The 25639-nt window shown below is 41.6% G+C and overlaps 1 protein-coding gene across 1 annotated transcript in view; it reads right to left on the bottom strand.

Annotated features, from left to right (window-relative positions):
* Positions 1 to 4448: 4448 nt before the first annotated feature.
* Positions 4449 to 25639, bottom strand: part of nalf1b (NALCN channel auxiliary factor 1b) — a gene marked incomplete at both ends in the record, with an annotated part of 105285 nt that continues 84094 nt past the window's right edge. The window contains 2 exons of the mRNA XM_080753042.1: positions 4449 to 4756; positions 9175 to 9346. Of these exons, the coding sequence (XP_080609168.1) occupies positions 4449 to 4756; positions 9175 to 9346 (480 nt within the window). The remainder of the gene's footprint in view (positions 4757 to 9174; positions 9347 to 25639) is intronic.

The following is a 25639-nucleotide window of genomic DNA, read 5'->3' as shown; positions in this document are numbered from 1 at the left end:
GACAAGCCCTGCATTGCTTGCGGATGTCAGGGCAGGTATGCTGCGCATACTGTACGTGCCCAAGGGTTGGCTTGTGATGAGATCATTGGTTTAATCACATTCTGTAATGAACACTGACTCGATGCAATTAAGACAGGATGAAAACACATGCAGCATGTCTGTGACAAATCCCTTACTCTGGTTCATGGTAATCGGGTTGGATATTCGCTGCAGGGTATGGGGCAAAAGATATTGCTAACATGGCAGATTTGTATGACACTTCCCATTCCGGCTGTAGCAGGATCTTAAGTGTCATCTGCCTGTTAGCTGCTGCTCTCTTGGCCAAGGGACGGATGGCTTGAGGTTCAATATGAATTGAATTTTATTTCACCCCATTTAAACGCGTGCTTTGGCTTTTCATTTTATGGCAGCCTCCACTTAATTTACCATGTAGTTCTGCATTCCATGGCATTTCATGTCTTGTGTGTGTGCAGAGCTATAACCTAACCTACGCCTATCAATCTATTCTATGCAGCGTTAAGGCCGCTGGGACTATTGGGGGGGCGGGGGATTAATGTTGCGTCTCCTGTGGCTCTGAAGACAGGGGTGGTTCTGACACACCTGCTGGCCAAGGTTATAGCAAGACTAATTGGCCCTCTAGAGAACATATAGCAATTAGCTACAGCTCCACTACTTTAACACAGACCCTTGTGGACACACGTCCCCATATCCACACAGGACCAAAACACTGAAATATTTACGCTCATACATAGATGCATGTATAGGGCTTAGCAGTGGGTGTGGTTTTCTGGTGCCACTGAAAAATCATCCATTAATTTTTCCCATATGAGATATACAAAAATATATATATATTTTTTTTTTCAAGATTTGTTTCTGGGCTTTTATGCCTCTATTGATAGGACTGTAGACTGACAGGAAATGGGGGGAGAGATGGGGAGTGTTCGGGAATCGAACCGGCGACACCGCCAGGCATCCATGCCTATGTGGCAATGCCTAAGTGTTATGCGCCTGGATCAGAAGGCCAGCAGGCGCCCCGATATGAATTATTCTAAGCCTAGAATAAAGCCAAGCTATCCGGGATCCTGGTTAATCATGACCATAAAACCTTTGATTCTGTGGAAAAAAAGTTGTTATATCTAATTATATTATATATTTATTACATTTAATAAATACCCTTTGTTTAGTGATTTATGTATTTATATCTCACAAAATGAAAGGTTTTATGTCATTGGTCATGATTCACCGGGATCCTGGATGGCTTGATTCTAGGCTTAAAATAATTGATATAAATATTTGTGTAAATCTCTATGGGAAAAATTAATGGCCGTTTTTTTTGTGGCACCAGAAAACCATGGCCCCAGCTATTCCCTATACACAAGAGTGTGTGTGTGTGTGTGTGTGTGTGTGTGTGTGTGTGTGTGTGTGTGTGTGTGTGTGTGTGTGTGTGTGTGTGTGTGTGTGTGTGTGTGTGTCCAAAGAGGAAAACACATGCATGTACTCACACACGCACATACTCAGAATAACTGCTCTTCTGACTGTTTTTCATTACTTTTTGATACCAGGCAATTGTTTACAAATCCAAAAGAGTCCCATCTGCACTGGGCCATTTAGAACATTTCTGTCATGTCACTGCATGCATGGGTGTGCAGACTGAATGACAAGAAGCAGTTATGAGTTATTTGCAAGCAGGTATTGATAATGTCTGAAGTGATGATCAGGGTCTGAACAGTACAAATTCCAAAACAAGATTGTTTCTATCTGGACATGGAGTTGAATGACGATGCTTTTACAACAATTGTGAAGACGCACCAGACCTTGAAATGGACACCTCAGCATACATGTAAATAATCAATAGACTTGAGGGTGGACAAACGCTTAATCCTTGTTAATACCTGATCTCCCAGCCCAGTTCGTGAAAGAGACGAAACATCTAGAAGGTAAGAAGAGGTCAGCCCTTGAGTTCACTGTTCTTTTCTCTTCACGCCGGTTAACATTTGGATCGTGATCTCCAACGTCTGCCAACATCAGGCCACAATCAGGCCATGCTGCCTGCTTTTGAATACACGGCGTGCATGCGGACACACACACACACACACACACACATGCACGCACGCACGCACGTACGCACGCACGCACGCACGCACGCACGCACACACACACACACACACACACACACACCAGGTCACACCCTTTTCCCCAGGATTAGTCCCCCTTTAGTGTTCTGTTCTCCAACCATAGCAAGTGAAATGCCTCTGTTCCTGCAGGTATACCTACCAGTAATGACACATACAGTTATGTCGGACAGGACATAAAACACGTGGTTGCGCCATGTCTTAAGTATTTGGATGCACATGTAGTGTGTGTGTGTATATATATATATATATATATATATATATATATATATATATATATATATATATATATATATATATAGTGTGTGTTGATGGCCAATGTTTGTACTGTATAATCTTAATAAGCCCTTTACTTGATGAGACACAGGTTGGATGTTTTGACAGAGAAAGTAGAAGACAGGACATGCTACAGGAGTTGTTAAGGGAACAGCTCTAACGCGAACAGGGTGTGGGGCTAAGGACACTCAGTCAACAAAAGAGGCTGCTTAAAACCTTTTCAGACAGCCAACACATGCACTTATTTAAAAGAGGTTACACATTCTGATTAAAAAAAATAGTTAAAATAAAATAAAAATATCTATTTGCAGGTCTCCCTTTATATAGTGTAACAGGAATAGAACTATTATATATTTCTATTAATAGGGTCGAAAGATTTTCAGATTGCTTAGTGAGGCATTTAATCGTATCAGTGTTCCAGTTTATCTTTTGTTTTTCTTTACCAGTGTGGGAAGTACAGTTTATCAGTGAATACAGGCTCTTAAAGGTAACATCCAGTCATTGTGATTTCTCAAAAGAATTAAGGTTAAGGGTACAAACAATTAAGGATTAGTTGGTTTAGAAAGAGTGTTTGTAAAACAGGAAAAATATGCTAAAAGACCATACTGCCATCAATAGATGTCATTGTCTATTCTCAGCATTGGATATACAGTATTCAGTACTGTATATCACATAAAGTTAGACTATTTACCCATTATGTTTTAATTTTTAGATTTCACATTCGTAAACCTTTTTCCATAGTCAGTAATGCGTACCTGAATAAATGAGTAACTGTTCAGCTAAGAAGTTGGATGTGATCGGAAGGATAGTCGGTTTGAATTTAGTTCATAAATCAATCTTTCCGTCCAATTTTGGCTATACTTTTCTAACAAATCCTTATTTCCATTCAGAAATGACTAGGATCCAATGGCTTCCTCCATAAGAAAACAACTACTGTACATGTATATGCTTTAAAAAATGGTCTAGTATGCTGTGAGTCATAGTCAGTTGGATAAAACATGCCAGACTGCAGGTATCTTTCCTTCGAGTTGTTTTATTGTCGCTACTTAAATAGTGGTGTGAAATTATTGATGTATGCATTCATGTTATTGTTCAAGTTGGTGTAGGCCTATGTGGTGCATAAAGCAAGTAGAACAAGGATAGACAGCTTTCTGAGGCAGATAATTGTTTCAAAATTCTTTAAACTTTGCTGTCATGAGATGGACCACATTCCTTCTACTGTCATCCTTCTAATTGTACTGACACACTATTTTGACTGGATAATACCTTTAAACTCTAACAATAAAGTTAAGCTCTTACTTCTTGAGTAAGAATGGGGAAAATAAGGAAAAGTTTTAGGGTACCCACACACACTCATGCACTCCCTGTCATACATCCATGCACACATCAGCATGCGCAGTCAAATGCGCCCACACATACATACAAATTCATACAATACATATAAATATTCAAACCAACACACACACACACACACACACACACACACACACACACACACACACACACACACACACTATGCATTATCCGTCTTATTTTGATAAAACATTTTCTTCCTGTATGACAGACCAATAAACAAACACAAAAGGATGAACATTAGAAAGAGAATATGATTGTGTTATTCCTTAGACAGCCAGTGCAACAGAAACCCAAACTGGAACACAGTGTAAAAAAGCGCAGTGAGAGAAACTCAGCAGTGAGGAAGCCTTTTCCACTCAACAAAAGGCTGTGGTATATTGTCCCATTGTTCTGCGTAACGAATTGTTTTATTCCCTTTGTGTGTATGTCTGTCTGTTTGTTTGTGTTTGTTTCGATAGATCCGCGTGTCTCTCGGTGCCGAATGTTCCCCACATGTTTCGGTTTAGTTTAGTTTTTTTTTTGCCAGTAAAGCGTCGAATAAATATCCACAGGCACACAGCTCCCGGCCGTTCCAACAACTGTGACTGTATTTTTCCACATGGGTTGCCATGGCGGCGAGGGAATCCCCCCCTCCTCGCTCCGTGCCCCCCCCTCCCTCTCCCTTCATCTCTGGCAGCCCTGCTATCACTCTTCGTTGGCAGGGCTCTCCTCCAGAGGAGCCATGGCGGGGAGGCCCAGTCCCGTTGCATTGTGGGAGCCGGCGGTGAGGCTGGCGACGGTGTGCAGGAGGACGAGGACCAGCAGGCAGAGTTTGAGCCGGCTGTTGCACAGTCTGCAGGCCGCCGAGGAGCTGAGGGAGGTCCGGTGCTGGCACGGCGGGTGAGTTCTTTTCAGCGTCCCCCGGGAGCGGTTGTCTGCCGCCTTCAAGTCCCACCGCACGTCGCAGCACTCTGCGTCTTTGTCCGCGCCCGACGGGTAGTCCTCCAGCAGCCCTGGGGGGTAGTGGGGAAACACGTGCACTGTTAGAGAAGGGGTTCTCAAACCTTTTTAGGCCATGACCCCCAAAATAAACATATTTGAACTGGGGACCCCCACCCTGACAAGCACTTGGAATTGTAGGTATTACATTTAATGTGACTCTGTTCCACAGATAAATATTGTGAAAATAGCAGATCTACATGCTCACAACACCTCCCAACGACGAGGCGTTGTGAGCATGTAGATCAGCTATTTTCACAATGTTTGCCTCTTGCTTACTTAATATTTGACAGGTAATAGACCACCGGGTGGGGTTATTCCCTGTGTATTTTTGGTTTCTTCCTGAAAGCTGAAAGCCACTGAGTAAAAAAACAGACTTAATGACATCATGAAATCATCCCTCCCCTTTTACCATACACCCAACACTGTGGGTGCAGCTAACTTCAGCTTGGTGACCACATAAAAATATATTCTTAACACTTTCTGTAATTTTTTGGGGAAACAATCTTCCGGCTCCTAGTATAATCATAATACCTGATCTTGTTTTAGGGGGGCAAAAAATCATGGCACCCCAACTTTAAGTAAACTGAATCGCGGCTACAATGTACAAACAACTCAAAGTTTGTTGTCCGGTGGTTGATGAAATGAACTCATAAATAGCACACTCACTTCACACTAGGTGTGATTTTTAGTGAAGCTATTTGGTGTAGAGGGAAAAAAAGAGGTGCTTACAGTAGTATACCCTTGGTGTCAACAAAGTATATAGGGTTTAAGAATGTAATTCCGAGGGTAGTCAAACTTAAGAGTTGCTTCTATCTGGATCACACATCATCCTAACGTCTCTATGGCAAAGCGTGATTTTCCCACAAACTCAGCACATGTAATCTTGCCTTTGGGCCCAAATTTGTCCAAAAATACTTGTTTCGGAATGTTCAGAATCGAATTAGAACTAATAGCTGTACTTAAAGTATGTCCTTCCATGATATGCAGTGTATGCTTTGGTAGCACCAGTCTTGCTATCTTCCAGCAGCTTCTGGCCTCATGTTTAAAGAGCGCCATAATGAAAAGGCCACAGCTTGAAGTCCATCGATAGCTAATTATCCTCCCAGGAAGACGACAAATGCTTACCTGCTCATCCATTGTAAATTCCTCTAGAGTCTAGATAAGAGCAATCCCCTTAATGACTAAATTGTAAAACCTGGACACTTAGAGGAAAGCCCTCCCATACCACAGAGATGTTACAACAGTGTTGTGTACACATGGAACGTTTGAAGTAGCACATGGGGCTGAAACCTTAACCCATTTAGCAGGAATTAATGCTTTAACTATTGAAAAATAGTAGATATCAGTGCCGCGCTGCAAGCTTGTGTATCTGCTATTTTTGAAAAATCATGATTTTCTTTTGCAAGTCTTTGAATATATCTTTAAAAAAATGATTTAACTCAAATATTTGCTTCTGCTTGGTCCCTGGAACAACATATTTTGAGGTGGGGGTCCACAGGCAAATACATGTAATTTTGGGTGTCCTTGACATGAAATGGTTTGAGAACCACTGATTTAGAAGTAGGATTTAGAAGAAGGATTTAGAATCGGGTCAAAAATATTCAAAGACTTGCACAAATATTCACGATTATTCAAAAATAGCAGGTCTACAAGCTGGTAGACCTGTGGTTCAAATGGGTTAAAGAGCACTTTCAGGCACTGACATCTGATACAGGGCTGGCTTCTTTTTCTTTCTTTTTTTTTTTTTTACTGTATGAGCTGTGTGCATGCTGATGTGCACGGTGAACTTTGAAGCTGGCTAAATCTGTGGCCACTCTGCGCAGCTTGACTGTAAAGAGCTTAAGTCTGACAAGAGCGTCCATGTAATTACTGCAGTAATCTGACAAGGTCTGCATTCATCATGTCCACCCATGCAGGCCTGTTGAGAAAACACTCATATACTGTGGAGGACCCAGACACATGTTCACACTTGTATGTGTACAGTATGATTGCACAACACGCATGAACGTACACACACACACACACACACACACACACACACACACACACACACACACACACACACACACACACACACACACACACACACACACAACATAACATAACATAACATACAACATTGTAATTGTTGTGAGGGAAAAAGCTGCGTAGCCTATACTGTAGGTGACTTAAGGCCAGTCCATACTCTCTCCGAAACCGAACCTTTCGTTGGAAAGGTCCAGTTCAACTACAAAATGACGTCACTCGTAACTTCTGAAAACCATTACCCCAAATTAGAGTTCGGAAAGCTGCACGTCGGAAGGTTTCGGAGAGAGTATATGATCTTCACTCTCTTCTCTTCTCTTACTGTTCCACCTCATAATTCCCTTCTTTCTTTCTCCATGTGCCCCTTTTTGCCGTTTTTGCTCCTCTACTCCTACTCCCACTCCCACTACTTCTTGTACTTATTGCAGAGTGCAGCAGCGTGAAGTTAAGTGTTCCATTCAGAAATGGTTACTACCTCCACAGTAACAGTTTTTTAAACACACTATTGTGTTGTGGCTGGTGAGTGTATATCATGAGTCAAATATGGCTGTTGGACGACGTTGTTAGATGTCACCAATGTAGCAAAAGTGGCCATGCAGTCCAGTAGTTTGCCTAAGCAAACCTGACCATGATTTGACCCCAAACATTGTCCCCCCACTTTTGGTAACAAGTCTTCAACATGACCACCAGAGGGAGACATCAACATATGGTGTGCTTTGTGCACAGTGGTTGAAAGTAACTCAAGTGCATTTACTCAAGTATTCTAGTGTTACTGTGAAAGGTTGTGCTGTATGTTTTATTTTGTCTAGTGTTTAGAGTAAACGCTTCGTCAACTTTATCTTTGTCTCCTGCGTTTGGTTTTGAGTTGCTGCTTTTGGGTCCTGCCTTCAGTTTGTCCAGCCTCACACCCACAATGATGGGACTCTCAGCTTTAGTTACAGGTTACATTTCAGATTTAGATTATCATTACAAAACATAAATGAACATACAATTAAGCCCTATTTTATACTTAATCTACTCAAAATCAGGACAGACAGTGTTTCTTTATTGTTGTATCGCTACTTTCACTCAAGTAACAAATGCTTCTTCACATCTTCGGCACCACTGCATGTGTCTGTCGGTCTCCGGTTTGGGAGTAAGGGCTGCAATTCAGCAGAATGTAAGGTAATACCTTCTAGGGCTGTCACGATATGACATTTTACATGACGATTAATTGTCACTCAAATAATTGGCGATTAACGATTTAATTGTGTTTTTGTCGTTGATAATTACATTTCTGTTTGGCTTTTAGGCTTTGAAGTTGTACATGGTAGATATGAGACATAACCTAAATATACAAAGAAATTACTGACATATTTGACAACTTACTACTTAAAAAATAACTTTGATAGTGGAAATAGCCGATCTACAAGCTCACAACGCGTCGCTATTTCCACTATTTCGGAAATTTTTCAACATTCACGATTATGACGATTATGACAAAATAATTGCGATAATGTCAAATAATCACGATTAGACGATTATGTAATAATTGTGACAGCCCTAATACCTTCTACTCTATACTGTCTATAATGCATTACAAACATACACTATACCTCGACTGCCCGCTAACCATACATGCAGGAACACCACCTTACTGTGGGCATGTACAGAATGTAAATCGCTGACATGTGCAAGGCATGCAGAGAGAAGAGAGTAATATGTACAGTAACTTCCTGAGTTGCTGTAGTCCACTGGGGTTGAAGCGGATGGCGGATTAGAGACACTGAGCTATATTTTCGTCCATGCCTTACCCCTTATTCCTAAACTTCTTTGCCTTTTTTTATTATTTAGATGTTTTTTTCCCCAAATAGCTGATCTACAAGCTCAGTCGATGTATATTGGCTATTTGAAGTATTTTAAAATGTTTTTCAAAATAGTAAAACAAGGCAAAAAAGTTTAGGGGTAAGGCATGGATGAAAATGACACCCTTTTTTGCAGGGCTTTCAGTCCGAGTGTATCAAAAAAGCACCTCAGTTAAGGCAGCGGAAGGCTGCGTGGAGGTGCTGAAAGTCGGGTGGGCGAAGATTTACTATTTTGGTTAGACCGGTTGGTCCGACCACCTAAACCTAACCCTAACCTCAGTAAGACTAACGCTGGTGAATGCTAACCTGGTGAAATGCTAACCTGCCGACGCAGGTGAATGCTAACCTGGTGAATTTTAACCTGGTCGGACCAACGGGAGGTCGTCTCCACCTTAACCAGATACACTCCCAAAAGAGGGACTCCCGTCTTGTCAAGTGGCCTTCAGACAGGAGAGTGAAAGCTTGCCTATAGTCACACTCAGCACAGCGACCTCTATGGACAAGAGCATATATATATATATTGTATTAATCTGCCAACTAAATGTTACGCGTTAAGATACCTGTGCATATAAAACTGGGGCTGCCTCCGTGGATGAGATCGTCGTTGTCAGGCAAGATGAAGGGACATCGCTGCTGCACCTCCAGACAGAACTGGTGACAGGGGATCCGCTTACTGCAGTGCATCTGTGTGGTCTGGAAGTACTGAGAACACAGCCAGGGCTTATACGCCATCTATAGGTAGGACACAGGGAGATAGAACACAACCAGGGCTTATACACCATCTATAGGTAGGACACAGGGAGATAAGGACAGCGTGAGTGTGCCGGGAGAGCATGGGCAGTGTATAGTGATCAGTGGTGGAAAAAGTGCTCAATTTTCTTTTTTACTTACTGTAGGTAAAAAGTATCATTACTGCAGTGTGGAATTACTCTGTTACGAGTAAAAGTCAAAATGTACTTGAGTACAAGTACAAAAGTATTGGCATCAAAATATACTTAAAGTGCCAAAAGTAAAAGTACAAAATGTTTGAAAGTAGCAGATCTACTAGCTCACAACGCGTCGCGTTGTGAGCTTGTAGATCGGCTATATTCAAACAGCCACGGTATAAAATAGGGCTAAAGTGGTTAATGTATGTTTTAAAATATTAGAATGTATATCTGCAAAGTAACTAGTAACTAATGTTTACAAATAATTGTAGTGGAGCAAAAGTACAATATTTGGATATTTGGATATACATGTACAGGTATATAAGTAAAGTACAATGCCTGTTACTTAGTTACTTTACACCACTGCACACACACCTGCGCGCACACACATGCACACACACGCGTGCACGCACTTGCACGCGTACAGACAACATACACACATCATCCATGACCTCTACTGCTATCGATCTGCCAGGATTGATTGGACTTCCTGGTATTCACTATGTTATGCTGTTATACTGTGCCTGCTGCTGGGAGGTCATCCGCTTTCTCAGAGTCAACAGATAGTAAGCCAATCAGCTGTCGAGAACGACTGTCAGTACTGTACATGTCACAGGACAGCAGCTGCTGTTGTTTCAATGATAGCTTTTTGAGCGGTGCTAAACGCTCCAATGTGTGGCTTTGTGTTTTTCACTGTGTGTTTTCCCAAGGGTTTTCCCATTGGATGACGTACTGTAAGCTTGACCTAAGCTTTACTAGAGTTTTCCCATGGGTTTATAACTGGACGTGATATGACGTCACAGGACATCAGTATTTGGGGGCGGCAGTGGCTCAGGGGTAGAGAAACCGTCATTAGAACACGGAGGGTTCCCAGTTTGATCCCGGGCTCCCCCAGAGTTAGTGTCGAAGAGTCCTTGAGCAACACTTTGAAGTTGCTCCCGGTGAGCAGGTTGGTGCCTTGCATGGTTTTCCTCCGCCATCGGTGTGTGAATGGGTGAATGTAATGCACAATCTCTGTAAAGCACCATGGATAAAGGCGCTATATAAATGCACTGCAATAAGTTGAACTTAACTAAAATTGGCTGCATTTCTATTATACAGTAGCCTTTGGATTGCATTCACACACACACACACACACACACAAACACACACACATACACACACACACACACACACACACACACACACACACACACACACACACACACACACACACACATTCACACAGACATGACGGTCATCAAGAGTACTGTAGATAGATAGATTGTGTCTTGCTCAAGGACACTCTGGCATTGACGCTTACTTGCCTTATTAATATTGTATTTTGTTCAGTGCACACCTTATGAATATTTGATAGTGTTGTTTTGTTTCTTGACATCTTCCTTTTCTTATGATTGCCTTTAGAAACTGCAATTCAAGGAAGCTTGGGTAAAATAATCTTTTACACCTGTAAAGTTGTGATGTGACAGTGAACTTGGAAGTTGGAGTTGAGTTGAAGACACAAAGCCAAGATATCAAACCGCCACTCTTCTGCGCAACAGTGCATAAAAGGGATTCCATGATGGAAAGACTGTAGTGAGATGACATGGAAAATATGACAAAGGAAATTGATCTTATTTAAACAAAAGTCTTTGTTTGTTTTGTTTCATAATCACAGGTTCCAATCAGGACCTGCTGCAAGCTAAATAATTGATCTTTGGCAATTGACACCCTCTTACGATGAAGTGGTTAAAGTTGAATGACACAAAATATTCAAGGACCATTCTCAAGGTTGGAAGTGTTTGGTGGATTCCTCCCTTGCATCTGATTCTATTACAATGCCGGGTGCACTGTGTACACCCATACAAGTTGGGATTTAGCTCACAATGCCATCAGATCTTCCAGGTGCTATTTGGATTATTATCTTATTTTTTTATTTTATTTGTTTGAAAAGCAGTAATTCGAGGATTACACAAGTAAGTCATGAGACTTATTTCCACAAAACACAAAACAGTTAATAAGACGTGCTCCCTTATCTTTCCTAAACTACTGACTACTGTGTGTGTGTGTGTGTGTGTGTGTGTGTGTGTGTGTGTGTGTGTGTGTGTGTGTGTGTGTGTGTGTGTGTGTGTGTGTGTGTGTGTGTGTGTGTGTGTGTGTGCGTGCGCGCGTGCGTGCGTGCATACTGTACAGTATATGGATATACTGGATGTAGGTGTGTATGTAGATCAGTATTGATAATAAGCTTGTCCTTGAAATGTTGAGAACTGTTATATGATTGACTTCATCCTTAGTGGTGTATATCTGGGGACTCAAGGATTAGTTTATTGTTGAATGTGAGGTTCTCCAGAGCCGGCCTGCTCTAACAGAGACATGCTCTGGTGTCCATGACCCGAATGGGCACTAGACTATACATGAAAAGGTGGCAATACTCAAAATAATACGTATAAAATACAGCCAAGCAATGAATAAATAAACACAGGTATGTACAGTAGGATGTATCAGGGAAGATATGGATGTTATATGCCAAGGGTCTTCAACAGGGGGTCCGGGACCTCTAGGGGGTCCTCAGAGTTACTACAGGGGGTCCTCCGAATCTTTGTGTGACTTTTTTCTCTTTTATATTAACCACTTGATATTCTGAGAACTTTAGCCAAAACTAGCAGATCTACAAGCTCACAACGCCTCGCAGCTTGTAGATCTGCTATTTTCGGCAAAGAGGTTTGGCTGTAGAGGATAAAGAAGCAGACTAAGTACAGAGTGAAAGGTCAAGTTTATCAAGTATTGATGTGGTTAAATATCAGAAAACACAAATTGACATGAATTGAATCCAAAATATACTGATTGTGCTGTCAAACGATGAAACTATATGGAATCTATGAAAAGGTTGCTTCATCTCTCTCTCTCAACTAAGGGGTCCTCAGCCTGAAAACATTGAAGACCCCCCTGTTACATGGTGTGAGATGTAGATCTTGAAGGGAACGTTCGGACCTGGCATACGAGTCGTACGGTATGCAGTGTAGATAGATACTCTCACATTCTTCTGCGTGAGTAGCTGTGTTCTACTGTACCTTGGAGTGTGTCACTTTTTTCCCACAACTGCTGAGTACTGCTCTCAATCTGGCTTTGCTAATAATTTTCATACAGTACATGTTTGATACTGTACATATACAAGTCGGACCGATTTTTGATTCATGGCCACAAAATGTATTTGAATGGCATTGAGTTAGATAGAAATTATTCTGATTAATATTAATATGTGTTGATCAGATTACCTGTTCCACTGTCTTTTATCTTGTTGGTCATGGCCTCATTATGATGCAGTGTTTCAACATCCACATTTTCTGATGTGTCAAATAACACATTAACTGATAAGAGTAACCGACGTGCATCATGTGTCACACACACGCGCACTCGCACGCACACACACACACACACACACACACACACACACACACACACACACACACACACACACACACACACACACACACACACACACACACACACACACACACACACACACACACACACACACACACTACAGATAGCTTACAGGTATAAATGTATGCATGACTGACTGAACACACACATCCAGACCTGTGGGCTGGTAATTAAACTACTGATGGATGATAAGGATGGCTGCTGCAAATGACGTACATACATACGCACACACACGCACGCACACAAATACACACACAAATACATACACACAAATACATTGCCCTTCTCGCGAAGATACTGTCACTGTGTGAATGTCACAGTTAAATGTGTTTACGTGGCCACGCTAATGCCACATCCTGTGCGCATTAGGCTAATATTTTGGTGTCTGTGTGTGAGTGATTGAGCATACCTGTTTAGTGTGGTATGTTGTGAACACATCAATCAGTCAACATGAATTTGAGTGTGTGTGTGTTTTATGTACTTTCCTTTTCAAGAACATATATCATTTTCCATCTCACATTTGCTGTCCAAATCTCCAGTTAGACAACGACACCAGTCTGTATTCTGTTAGTCAGGCCCCTGGATAGCGACTCACTCTGTATTCTGTCATTCTTGATTTTGCAGACTAAAACTAAAAATGTTGAAAATGTGAAAAATGTTCGACGACTACTTTTTTTCTCTGACGAAAATGTAATAAAAACGAAAACTAAGCTATGATGACTAAGACTAAGTATATTGATAATTTCGTCAACAAATAAAAACTAGACTATGATGTTAGGGAGGACTAGTGGAGAAGAGAGCCTGTAGAACTAAAAGTTTATGTTTGGTTGCACTTGGGTGTTGCACTCTGAAAATAGCAGATCTACGAGCTCACAACGTGTCGCGCTGCGATGCGTTGTGAGTTTGAAGATCAACTAATTTCAGCATACAACCAAGGGTAAAACCAGGCATTACGACACCATCAAGGCCTGCCAAAATACATTTTCGTTGACAAAATCAACTGTAGATTTAGTCGACTAAACTCTTATGATATTAGTTGACTAAAACTAGACTAAAACTACAATATTTCAGATGACTAAAATATGACTAAAACTAAATTACATTTTATTCAAAAGACTATGACTAAAACTAAATCAAAATGTGCCGTCAAAATCAACACTGCCCTGGACAGCGACTCCAGTCTGTATTCTGTCAGTCTGGACCCTGGACAGAGCTCTTGAAATTCACCGTTTGTCAGCCTTCTGAGAAAATACATTCACTTTTTGCAAGCGGGGGTGGAGTTCTGCAGTCGGAGAAAGTGGCAGCCGTCTTTCACCGGCTGTCCGCACTGCGGAGCACGGCCAGGCCGCTCGCGACCATAGCGTTTGCGATCATTGTAATGAATAAGCTTCAACAGACTAGTTCACATGGACCTTATCAATGTAACTAAGAGTTACGATTGGGTACATATATTTTAAATGGGCAGAATTACGAAAAGCCAGCCTATTATGTGAGGAGAACTATAATCTGGCTGTCCTCTTCCTACCCAAGATGCAATGCGCTTTCTCTTTCTATTTCTATTCTCTCTCTGATCCAGAGGATTAAACTAATTAAAACATATATTTTCGGGGGAAAACTACTGTTTTGCTATGTAATTACTGTACCTTTTTCTTCCCTTTTTATTAATATCACGTAGATGTGTTTTTGGGGTACTTTATATAGCTGTAATGAGGCTATGACAAAATAAAAAAATCCCATTCACTGCCACTATAAAAGAATCTGCAATGGGTCCCACTGGGATTAAACAAATTAAAACATATATTTTCGGGGAAACCCCCTGTTTTGCAATGTAACTACTGTACCTTTGTCTTCCCTTTTTATTAATATCACCTAGATGTTTTTCCTTTGGTACTTTATATAGCTGTAATGAGGCTATGAAAAAATAAAAAAAATCCCATTCACTGCCACTATAAAAACAATCTGCCCAGGGTTAATGTCCCACCATAGTAACAGGGCAGAATGGGGCGGGATTTGCAAAAGCCTGAATTGAGGCCCACACGGAAGAACCCATTAGTGGTCCAGCAGTGGTCGCTATTTCCCCTCCTGTTGACAGCAGAAGCATTCAGACTCCATTCAAATGAATGGGATTTTGGCCAGACTTGGGAAACAATTTCATAAATACTTTATTGTTTTCAATCGCTAGTTTAAAGTCTTTTGTCAATCATCATGATATGTGTTTAGTACATTTTGGTCCCATTAATGAAGAAAAAAACATTTGGCTTCTATGGTTCTACCAAGTGAAGAAGACCTGCCCTCACTGTGGTTGTAGTCATTTCCGGGTGCTTTTCCGGACTGGAAGTTTCAAGATGGTGGATTTTTTGAATTAGCCGGAAAAATTGCTTCAAAACGGCTCTGTAGAAACCAATGGGTCACATGACGGTTCCCTACATCCATATTTGTTACAGTCTATGGTAGGGATGGGACGATATGAAATTTCATATCACGATTATTGTGACCAAAGAATACGATATTATCGTGATAATCAAAATATCCCCAACATCCATTATCCTGGGGGCGGAACATTTGTCAAAAAATAGCAGATCTACAAGCTCACAATGCGTTGCGACGCGCTTGTAGAGAGTGAAAAAAGACGTATGTTATAAGTACATTTGAGGGTTTAAATGGTACCGGATATGCAGCTTGGCAAATAATAGGTGAATTGATCCCAGTGCATGACGGAGGACAATTTCACGATAAATGAAATCTCCACGATACGATTATCGTGAGTGTTTTTTATCACGATAAACAATAAAATTGCTTATCGTCCCATCCCTAGTCTATGGTCAGAACCATGGACAGCGACTCAGTCTGTCTGTATTCTGCCAGGACCCTGGCTGTCGTTCTGTCAGAACGGAGAGACGGAGACAAAACTGGGCAAAGGATCCGGGATTTCTCTTGCTCATCAGTGTCTCGCATTACTACAGTATGACACCTGCAAGCGTGTCCGGTCCGCCCCTGTGTTTCCCCCACTCAGCAGAAGTTCATGCATTACAATGTCAAAGGCAAAACCGTCAAACCACCCTCCACCTCCCGTGGGGCTTAGACACGGATCAAGAATCAATCTGGATAATCAATAACGTCACAACCAGAGAGATTAGCTTTAAACACCACCTCAAAAGCCGGCCAAACCTCTTGGCATTAATTTGGGAACCTAAAGAGACCCCTCTAAAAAGCCATTTCATCTCTGCCTGTGTCACATCTTAGTGCCATGTGTTGTGAACGGAGCTACTCTGTAAGATCCACAGTGTTAAACACTTAAATCCTATATGATCAGGGTCTCCCAGGGGTCTATTCCAGGGGTCTTCAATGTTTTCAGGCCAAGGTCCCCTTAGCTGAGAAGGCGATACAGCAGGGACCCCCACTCGTAGATGGATTCATAGACTTGTAAGTTGTTTGACTCTGAGCACTGTCATCAGTCCATGTTGGTTTTGTGTTAATGTGTTTCAGACATTTAACTATATTGTTGATACTAAACTTGACCTTTCACTCTGTACTTGGTCTGCTCTTTTTTACCTCTACACAAAACCTATTTGTCTATTCCAGGGGTCTTCAATGTTTTCAGGCCAAGGTCCCCTTAGCTGAGAAGGCGATACAGCAGGGACCCCCACTCGTAGATGGATTCATAGACTTGTAAGTTGTTTGACTCTGAGCACTGTCATCAGTCCATGTTGGTTTTGTGTTAATGTGTTTCAGACATTTAACTATATTGTTGATACTAAACTTGACCTTTCACTCTGTACTTGGTCTGCTCTTTTTTACCTCTACACAAAACCTATTTGTCGAAAATAGCCGATCTACAAGCTCTCAAGCTTGTAGATCGCTTGTAGAGCTGCTATTTTTGGCTAAAGTTCTCCTCAGAATAGGGATGTGAGGGTTCAAGTTGTTAATGTAAAACAATTATCCTATCACACAAATATTTGGCAGCCCCCCTGTAGTAAGTCTGAGGACCCCCATAGGGGTCCCGGACCCCCTGTTGAAGACCCCTGGCCTATTCTAAACAATTAACTTTTTCTGTGGTATTACGGCCTTGTATGCTGATCTGTGTTTTTTTTTTTTTTTGGCTCACAACTTGTGCATCAGCAGAACACCTGTCTGCAACCCGCCCCCACCCGGTGGTGTGAAAGACATTGAGTAGGAGACTGCGGCGTGGCTTTGACGCTGCACTTCACAGATGTGTGCCCTCTCTCCCTTTGTCCTAGTTAGTCAAGCCCACTGCTGCTGGGTGAGACCCCAGGCAGCCTCAAACTGCGGTATACTGTATGCCTTTGACGTGTGATTCATCATTCCACTGTCAGAGAGAGAGAGAGAGAGAGAGAGAGAGAGAGAGAGAGAGAGAGAGAGAAGGCCGCTTTCACATACCTGCCTCATTTTAGCACTATGGATGGGACGATATGAAAATGTATTGTGACCAAAGAAATCGAGATTTACGATATGATCACGATAATGAAAAAAAAAAAAAATCGTATACGTATTGTATACGTATCAAGTACGTATATTATAAGTACGTTTTACCAATAGAGGGTTTAAATGGTACCGGATATGCAGCTCGGAAAAATTAAAGGTGAATTGATGCCAGTGCATGACGGAGGACGATTTCACGATAATTACATCTCCACGATACGATTATCGTGAGTGTTTTTTATCACGATAAAGGATAATATCGCTTATCGTCCCATCCCTATTTAGCACTGTCGAATCGAACCAATTGTGTATTTGCCAGCTTGGTTTTGTTTCATGTGAGGTGGTGAGAACACACCGACTGAAACCCTGGTCTGCCTGAGACAGGTGGTGGCCGGTCTCGTGCGGCTTCCGAGTGAACAACAGAGCGGTTCGTCCGAGGTCAGAAGGGTAATCAACCTAACTTTTGGGGAACGAGCTACAAACTAGAAAGATGCAATTGGAAATTGCAAGTGTGGTTGCCGTGACGCGAGTCACACTTGCAAATGAATTCCGTCTTACCATTTGAATTTTCCACATTCAAGTCAATGGGGGAAATGAATGGTCATATATTGAGATATCAGTCCTTGTCCCTCTTATGCCTATATTGGAGATCGCTGATGTCATCAATATTAAGCCCATATCTTGGAATGCCCATATATGGACATACTGTGTCAGTGATGTCAGACATCTCTGATCTCCATATTTGGGAAAAGTTTATAATTTTTAATTTAAGTCAATGAAGTAAATGAATCCACAAATACATTTATATAAATTAAACTATTTAACATAACCCTTAGCATGCACCCCTACGTGTCACGATGAAGCCGGTCGATTTGACATATGGCCCAAGTGCGTGTCACCAAAACTGTGGGAGGAGTAGCGCGGCAAGAAAAGGTTTATCTGCAGACGCAACCACACTAATAATGATTTGTGTTGTGTGTGGGAAGGTGCAGTGTGTCACACATGCCGTGCAACAGGTGGTTACTCCTCAGTCAAGTGGAAATGAGGGTCACATTGTCATTGCATCATCACCTATATATAAAATTGTCTTAAGGGATGTGCCAATTCTTGGCCACCTGGCCAGTGATGTATATCGAACCATGTGATGTCAGAACATGCCCATATATGGTCATTACCAAATATGGGCATTCCCAGATATGCGCTTAATATTGATTACATTGGGACAGGGATCTCCATATATGGGCATAAAACGGACAAGGACGTAATTAATTTGCAAGTGTGACTCATGATGACATCAGCGATCTCCATATATGAGCATAAAAGGGACATCAAGCCAGAGTGTGATGTCAGAGCGGCAAACCCATTCTGTTAAGAGTGGTTCCCCTGACATCACAGTGACATCAGAGCATGATGTCAGAGCGACAAACCCATAGAACCACAGACAAACCCATAGAACCACAGTGTCAGGTGTGACATACAGACAGAGATACGCCGACAAGATGTGCCGGTTTTCAACCAGCACCTTTTCATTTCATTTGCGATGGGAAATGTATTGGGTACAGTACTGAATCTGGAATGGCATTCAGAAATTACATTGTTCCTGGTCAGTTTCTCTTTTAGTGTATATGGTCTAACACTTTAAAAATAGAAAGAGGCCGAGACCAACTGCAAGTAATAAACAGATGAGAGAGACAGAGAGAGACAGAGAGACAGCGAGACAGAAAGGAAGGGACTCATTTCTATCTTTTATATAACTTTTTCTGTCTGGTACATTGTATAAAAACATCCTTTGGTAGAGAGTGTAAAAAACGCCTCGTCTTCAATCAGTCTTCAATCAGTCATTTTCAGGTCAGGGGAAGCACTCTCCTTCTTCATCTCCTATATTTCGATCACCTTTTCAGCACTTTACTTCCCTTAACATGTCTTGTTCGTACGCCCTTTAACTTCCTCCTCTTTCTCCCTTCTTTCTATATCGCCTCATCTCGACCCGCTCTCTCATCCTCATGCAGTTTGCCATGCCTGTGCTTGGCTGGCAGGTGTGTGATCTGTAGAGTTAAAGCCTGGTATCTACTTTGCTGTACAACGATGATCTACAAGCCCACATTGTGTTGCACATGCAACACACTGTGAGATTGTAAATCTGCAATTTTCAGTGCTCAACATGGCTGCATGATGGCGCATACATTATACATTAGTTTAGCTCTCCTGCTGGATTGCATTATGCCATTACGATTAGGCTAATAAGGTTGTAATTGATGGGAGCCCTTTCCCCGCCCTGTGGTATTGGTTTTAAATGGCCCCGGATGTCTCTGCCTTGTCAGAGCCTTGTCTTTAAGGTTTTATCTGTCTCTCCGCTGACAGAGACCCTGGGAGTTGGCAGCTACATGCCGGATTACTGTGCTGTCGGTGCAATTCTGTACTGTTACCTCAAGCGGCCACCCGCCACAGAAACAGGAGATCTCACAACGCGTCACAAATAATAATAATAATAATACCTCAAACTTAGGTAGCGCTTTTCATGGTACTCAAAGTCGCTTTACAAAACAAATAAAAACAGCTTTATTAGGACAATAATTAAAAAGGCTAAAAGATAAAAAAGTACATGGACAGTACAGATACACAAAAGATTAAAAGCTGAGAGGGAGAGTAGAGTTAGGTAGGGAAAGCAAGTCTGAAGAGGTGGGTTTTGAGGGAGGCTTTGAACACGGCAAGGGTGGGGGCTTCTTTTGTATGAGGTGGGAGTGGATTCCAGAGGGTGGGGGCTGCAACTGAGACAGCCCTGTCACCCCAAGTGCGTTCTTTTGCCTTATGGGTAAATTCCAGGAGGTTTTCATTGCCAGACCTGAGGGGGCGGGAGGAAACATGGCATTTGACTAGGTCTGAGAGATACAGTAGCTGGGAGTGTGGTTGTTGAGGGCCTTGTAGGTGGTGATCAGTATTTTGAAATCAATTCTGTATTTTACTGGGAGCCAATGGAGGTCGTGGAGAACTGGGGTGATGTGGTCTCTTGATCGGGTTTTGGTGAGGAGGCGGGCTGCAGAGTTTTGCACATACTGAAGTTTTTTGAGTACTTTGGAGGTGGCACCGTAGAGGAGGCTATTGCAGTAGTCGAGTCTGGATGTGATGAAGGCATGGATGAGTGTCTCTGCAGTAGTTTGGGATAGTGTGGGATGGAGGTGGGCAATGTTACAGAGCTGGAAAAGGGCTGGAAAAGAGCTGTTTTGGTAATGATGTTGACATTATTGACATACTTGTTCTGTTTCCGCAATTCATCGCACAGATATTCATATATGGTGCTTCTCAAATCTCAAAAGGTACTGTGCAATGTGTACAATCAGGGTCCCGTGAACACTCCAGAATTCTACTGTGCAAGAGAACTTAACATGCAGCAGAGATGAACCCTGCTGAGCACATGATGATGATGCAAGACTTCTATTAAACTGTATTCTGTCCACAGTGTCCCGAGGAAAGAAAACTGTGGTTGTGCACGGATGGCATGCTGTTGACATAAAACAACAGTGCTAAACTAAAGTGTACACTGTCCACAGTACGAGTGTGATGAGAAGAGCAGTGACTCAGGCTGAGAGGGACGGTACAGACAGTGGTGGAAAGTAACTAAGTACTCGAGTACTTTTTGGAGGATAAAATTTGAGGATGTTTTACTTATTTTCAATTTGTAGTCTCAGAGGCAAATATTGTACTTTTTACTCCAGGAGTATTTAAAAACCTACTGTTACTTTGTAGATTTTTTATTATTACAAATACATTAACCACTCCAGGGGTTGACACTAAGGTCTCAGAGGCACTTGCCCGTCGGGCAAGTACAGGTCATGTTCTACTTGCCCGAAAGTAAATTGTAGTTGAGTCATTCCACGAAACCGGTACGATTTGGACATTTTTTTCGGGAAAATTTGATCGAAATGAATTACTTTTCTGAATAGCCCACACCATTAAGGACATATTTAACATGCAGAAAAACATATTTTCCCATCTCAGGCATTAAATTAATATTTTTATATGGAATAATCCATTTAACAGGGTTGACATTGATAACGGGGTTGAGTGTAACGGGGTTGAGATTTTTTACTCAAGTTGGCAATTACTCTACCTGTGGTGATTAAGAAGAGACCACATGGCATGCATGACATTAGGAAATCAGATACATTGTTGAAATAACAAAGATATTTTTCACAAATGATCGTTTTCTATCTTTATTTCATGTAACGGGGTTGAGTTGTTAAGCTTTACGACCACACTATGAAAGTTTAAATGACTATAAATAGGTGTAAAAAGTTGGGAAATGTCCTCTTTCTGCAGCATCTTGCTCAGAAGACTTGTAGAATGCCATTGCATGTTGTTAATGTCACTAAAGGAGCAGTTCATACTTTTTACAGAGAGGAGAATGACTTTGTAACGGGGTTGAGTGCGATTGGGGGACGGAGCTATATTATGTGATTTTAATGATAAATCATCTATCTATTAAAATACTAAACATGACCAGCAATAGAGTACATTGCTGGTTTTATGTGAATAGCATAATTTATGCATTATTTTACATTTTTAGTAGTTATATCTCAAGTCCACTTTCCTTAGCAGCCATCGGGGACATGAGAAAATGGACAAAATAGGTGGTGTCTACTAAAAGAATTGAAGATAATTTCTGGAATTAAGATAAAATGTATGTAAGTTTTACACAATATTAAAGGGAACATTTCAATTAATGATAAAAGCTTCTAAAAATCAATTTTGGTGACCAAATAGATAAAATACAGCTAAAAGGATTAGAGGGACCTCAAATCGTACCGGTTTCGTGGAATGACTCAGTTAAGATTTTAATTACCGCTCAATTTAACACTTATTTCTTTACTTTCTGGGGCTGTGCGATGAAAAATGTCATATACAATACCTCCAAATCCAATCCATATTCAATCTCTGTGACCGAGACTGCCACTCCCACATAGGGCTCTTGAGTCATAAGAGACGCTGCTCCAGACCAGACCCGTAGGATGTACAAACCATGGTCAACTTTGACCGACGGAGGCCTATGACATAGCTATGATTGAATATGTCTATGGTTTCACACTTGTTATTTTATATTTTTAACCCTTTTAGTGCCTATCCCGAACTAGTTCGGGATATTCGGGATCAAAAACAATTTTTTATTTGCTATTTTACTTACCCCGAGCTGCTTGGAGCAACGTGGGTGGTCCCGGCTCGCCCAGCGCTCACCAACGAGAGACGCTAGATGCTCCGACGATTTATTCCATTGAAAATGGTTTAAAATAAAGTTTAGACCCCCCCCCCAATGTTCACCAAATGTTCATTGTAGGCGGCGCGACGTATTCCAGGGTGCCTATCCCGAACATGTCCGGGATATTTAATAAAATGAATTATTTTATCGGAGGCCTCAACGAAGCCCCGGTCTAGACGTCCATCCTTGGCCGGGACTTAGACTCGGCCATCCACGGGCCGTATTCGCGCTAACGGCCGAATCGCGCCGCCCACTCCAATAATAAATCACATCTTTAGACAGGATTTTCTCCGGATTGTGTCCCCAGACCCAATGAGAAAGTTTTTTGCGGCTGAAATAGCTTTAGATCGGGCTTCTAAATGGGTTAGCATTTTGGCTACGTGTCAGCTAGCTTCCTCCTCTGGACACCCATAGGATTGACCGGAGTGAAAACAAAAGCCAGTTGGGAGAGGGTCGACGAAAGCTATAAAGAAGGTCAATGGAGAAATTTCTGGCACTCTAGCACCCCTTGTGGCCGCATGGCACTGTATGAGTTAAGTGTAGCAACAGTAAAACAGCACATTATAGGTAAAGAGTACTCTTATTTTACATTCCACAGACCAGAAGACAGAGCATGCTGGCCACATTCAGATGTTTAGAAAGATATCTTGTGTTGTGTTTATAGACGTTTGCGTCAGATCTTTTTTCAAAAGATTTTTATACTTTTCGATACACTTGTACAATACTTTAGCACAGGGGTCTTCAACAGGGGGTCCGGGACTCCTAGGGGGTCCTCAGAGTTACTACAGGGGGTTCTCCAAATCTTTGTGTGATAGAAACTTTTTGTTTTCTCCTGCTTTATATTAACCACCTGAACCCCAGCGTCCATATTCGGAGAACTTTAGCCAAAAATAGCTGATCTACAAGCTCACAACGCCTTACGACAAATAGCTTTGTTGTAGAGGGGGTAAAGAGCAGACTAAGTACAGAGTGAAAGGTCAAGTTTTTTAAGTATTGACGGTTCAAGTGGTTAAATATCTGAAAACACAAACTGATATGATTCCAAAATACACTGATGATTGTGCTATCAAAAGATGAAACTACAGTATATGGAATCTATTAACAAGTTGTGGGGGTCCCTGCTTCATCTCTCTCTCAACTAAGGCTCAACTAAGGGGTCCTTGGACTGAAAATGTTGAAGACCCCAGCTTTAGCATGTACATTTTGCATACAGGACTTTTTCTTGTAACACTTGAGTATTTCTACATTGTGGTATTGATACTTTTACTCAAGTAAGAAATGTGAGCACTTGGTCCACCACTGGGTACAGCAGTGCTCAGCAGGGTTCAGCATGTAAACCAGCACCTCATTTCCCACAGTTCTTTAAGTAAGCGTGCTGGGGCCCCCGGGGGATTCTACTACAAGCATGGGGTGAAGGGTCGCGTAGCAATTTCCAGCTGCATTACACACACATGCACAAACACATCCCAAAAGTCAATGAACGTAGTCAAGCATCCTAATCAAATACAAAGCAAAGACAAATCACAGGTCTCCAAGAGGGGAAAGCATATTTCCGTGTACACAGTTAGTTTGTATACAGTAGATTGCGCTGCGGTATTACCAGTGGTGGAAAAGGTACTGAAATGTTTACTTAAGTACTGAAATGTAGAAATACTCGGTTACAAGTAAAAGTCTGGAATTCAAAATGTACTTAAGGAATGTACTAAAGGAAAAGGAAATTTCAAGTTTTCAAATGTACTGTATATAAATCTTTTGAAAATAGCAGATCTACAAGCTCACAATATTTTCAAATGGCCGGAATGTATAGGGCTGAAGTGGTTAATGTATGTTGTAATGATAATCAATCTACAAAGTAAATTGGTAACTGAAAGTTTTCAAATAATTGTAGTGGAGTAAAAAGTACAATGTTTGGATCCGAGATGTATAGTGGAGTAGAAGTAAAGGTATTGAAAATTGGAAATACTCAAGTAAAGTACAAATACCACAAAAGTGTACTTGAGTACAGTACTTAAGTAAATGGGTTAGTTACTTTACACCTCTGATCACAGGTCTCCAAGAGGGAAAGCATATTTCCGTGTAAACAGTTGCTTTGTATACAGATGATTGTAGCGGCTGATTGCTCCGCAGTATTATTACCACCACACCAACTTAATTAGATGAAATGTAAACAGTCTGTGCTGCACATGTATGTGAAGCCTGCTGTATTTAATGTAGAAAGGCATGCATTTATACCGCCTTGCCAGAGGCACATGGGGGGCGACTGGCAAGAGTACAAAAGATGTCAAAAGCAGTTACAGTATACAGCGAAACATAACGTAACTAATGATCATAAAGACAAGGCAGATCAACATGAAACAAGCAAGCTGATTTGGTGAAACCAGTTAGCAAAGCCAATATAATGATATAATAGCAAAACAAAAAGTCTAGCTAGGCTCCAGGCAGACGGTAGCCAAAGCAAAGAACATTGATTGAAACGGAAGTGAAGCAGAGAGCATGACGCTCCCCGAGTGGCACGGATTTCAATTACATCCATGTTACATTTGAATGAGTATGACGACACGTGAGGTGTATTTTCTCGACTGTGAATAGGATCGAGACCCCCCCCCCCCCAGCTGTTTGTGAGACACACATGTACATACGCACGTAAGCACACATGCATGCTTGCACGCACAGTGTCGCACACACACACACGCACACACACACGAGATGGTGCGAAACACTAGCTCACCTCTTTTAAAGATTATCTTTAATGATTATCAGGTATTATGATTATACTAGGAGGAGGATTTTTTTCCAAAAGAGTGTACAGAAAGAGTTAAAATTCGTTTTTTACGCGGCCACACCCACCAGTTCATTAAGTATGCCTGGTTGTTTAGGTGGGTGGTGACCCAGCTGAAGTTAACCACACCCACAGTGTTGGGTGAATGGTAAAAGGAGAGGGGATGATTATATGATGTAATTTAATCACAGTTTTTGGATCGGCAT

The sequence above is a fragment of the Nannobrachium achirus genome (genome assembly GCF_963921795.1).
Source record: "Nannobrachium achirus genome assembly, chromosome: 22".
Taxonomy (NCBI): domain Eukaryota; kingdom Metazoa; phylum Chordata; class Actinopteri; order Myctophiformes; family Myctophidae; genus Nannobrachium; species Nannobrachium achirus.
Note: the sequence above shows the minus strand (reverse complement) of the source record. Positions and strands in the feature narration are given on the sequence as shown.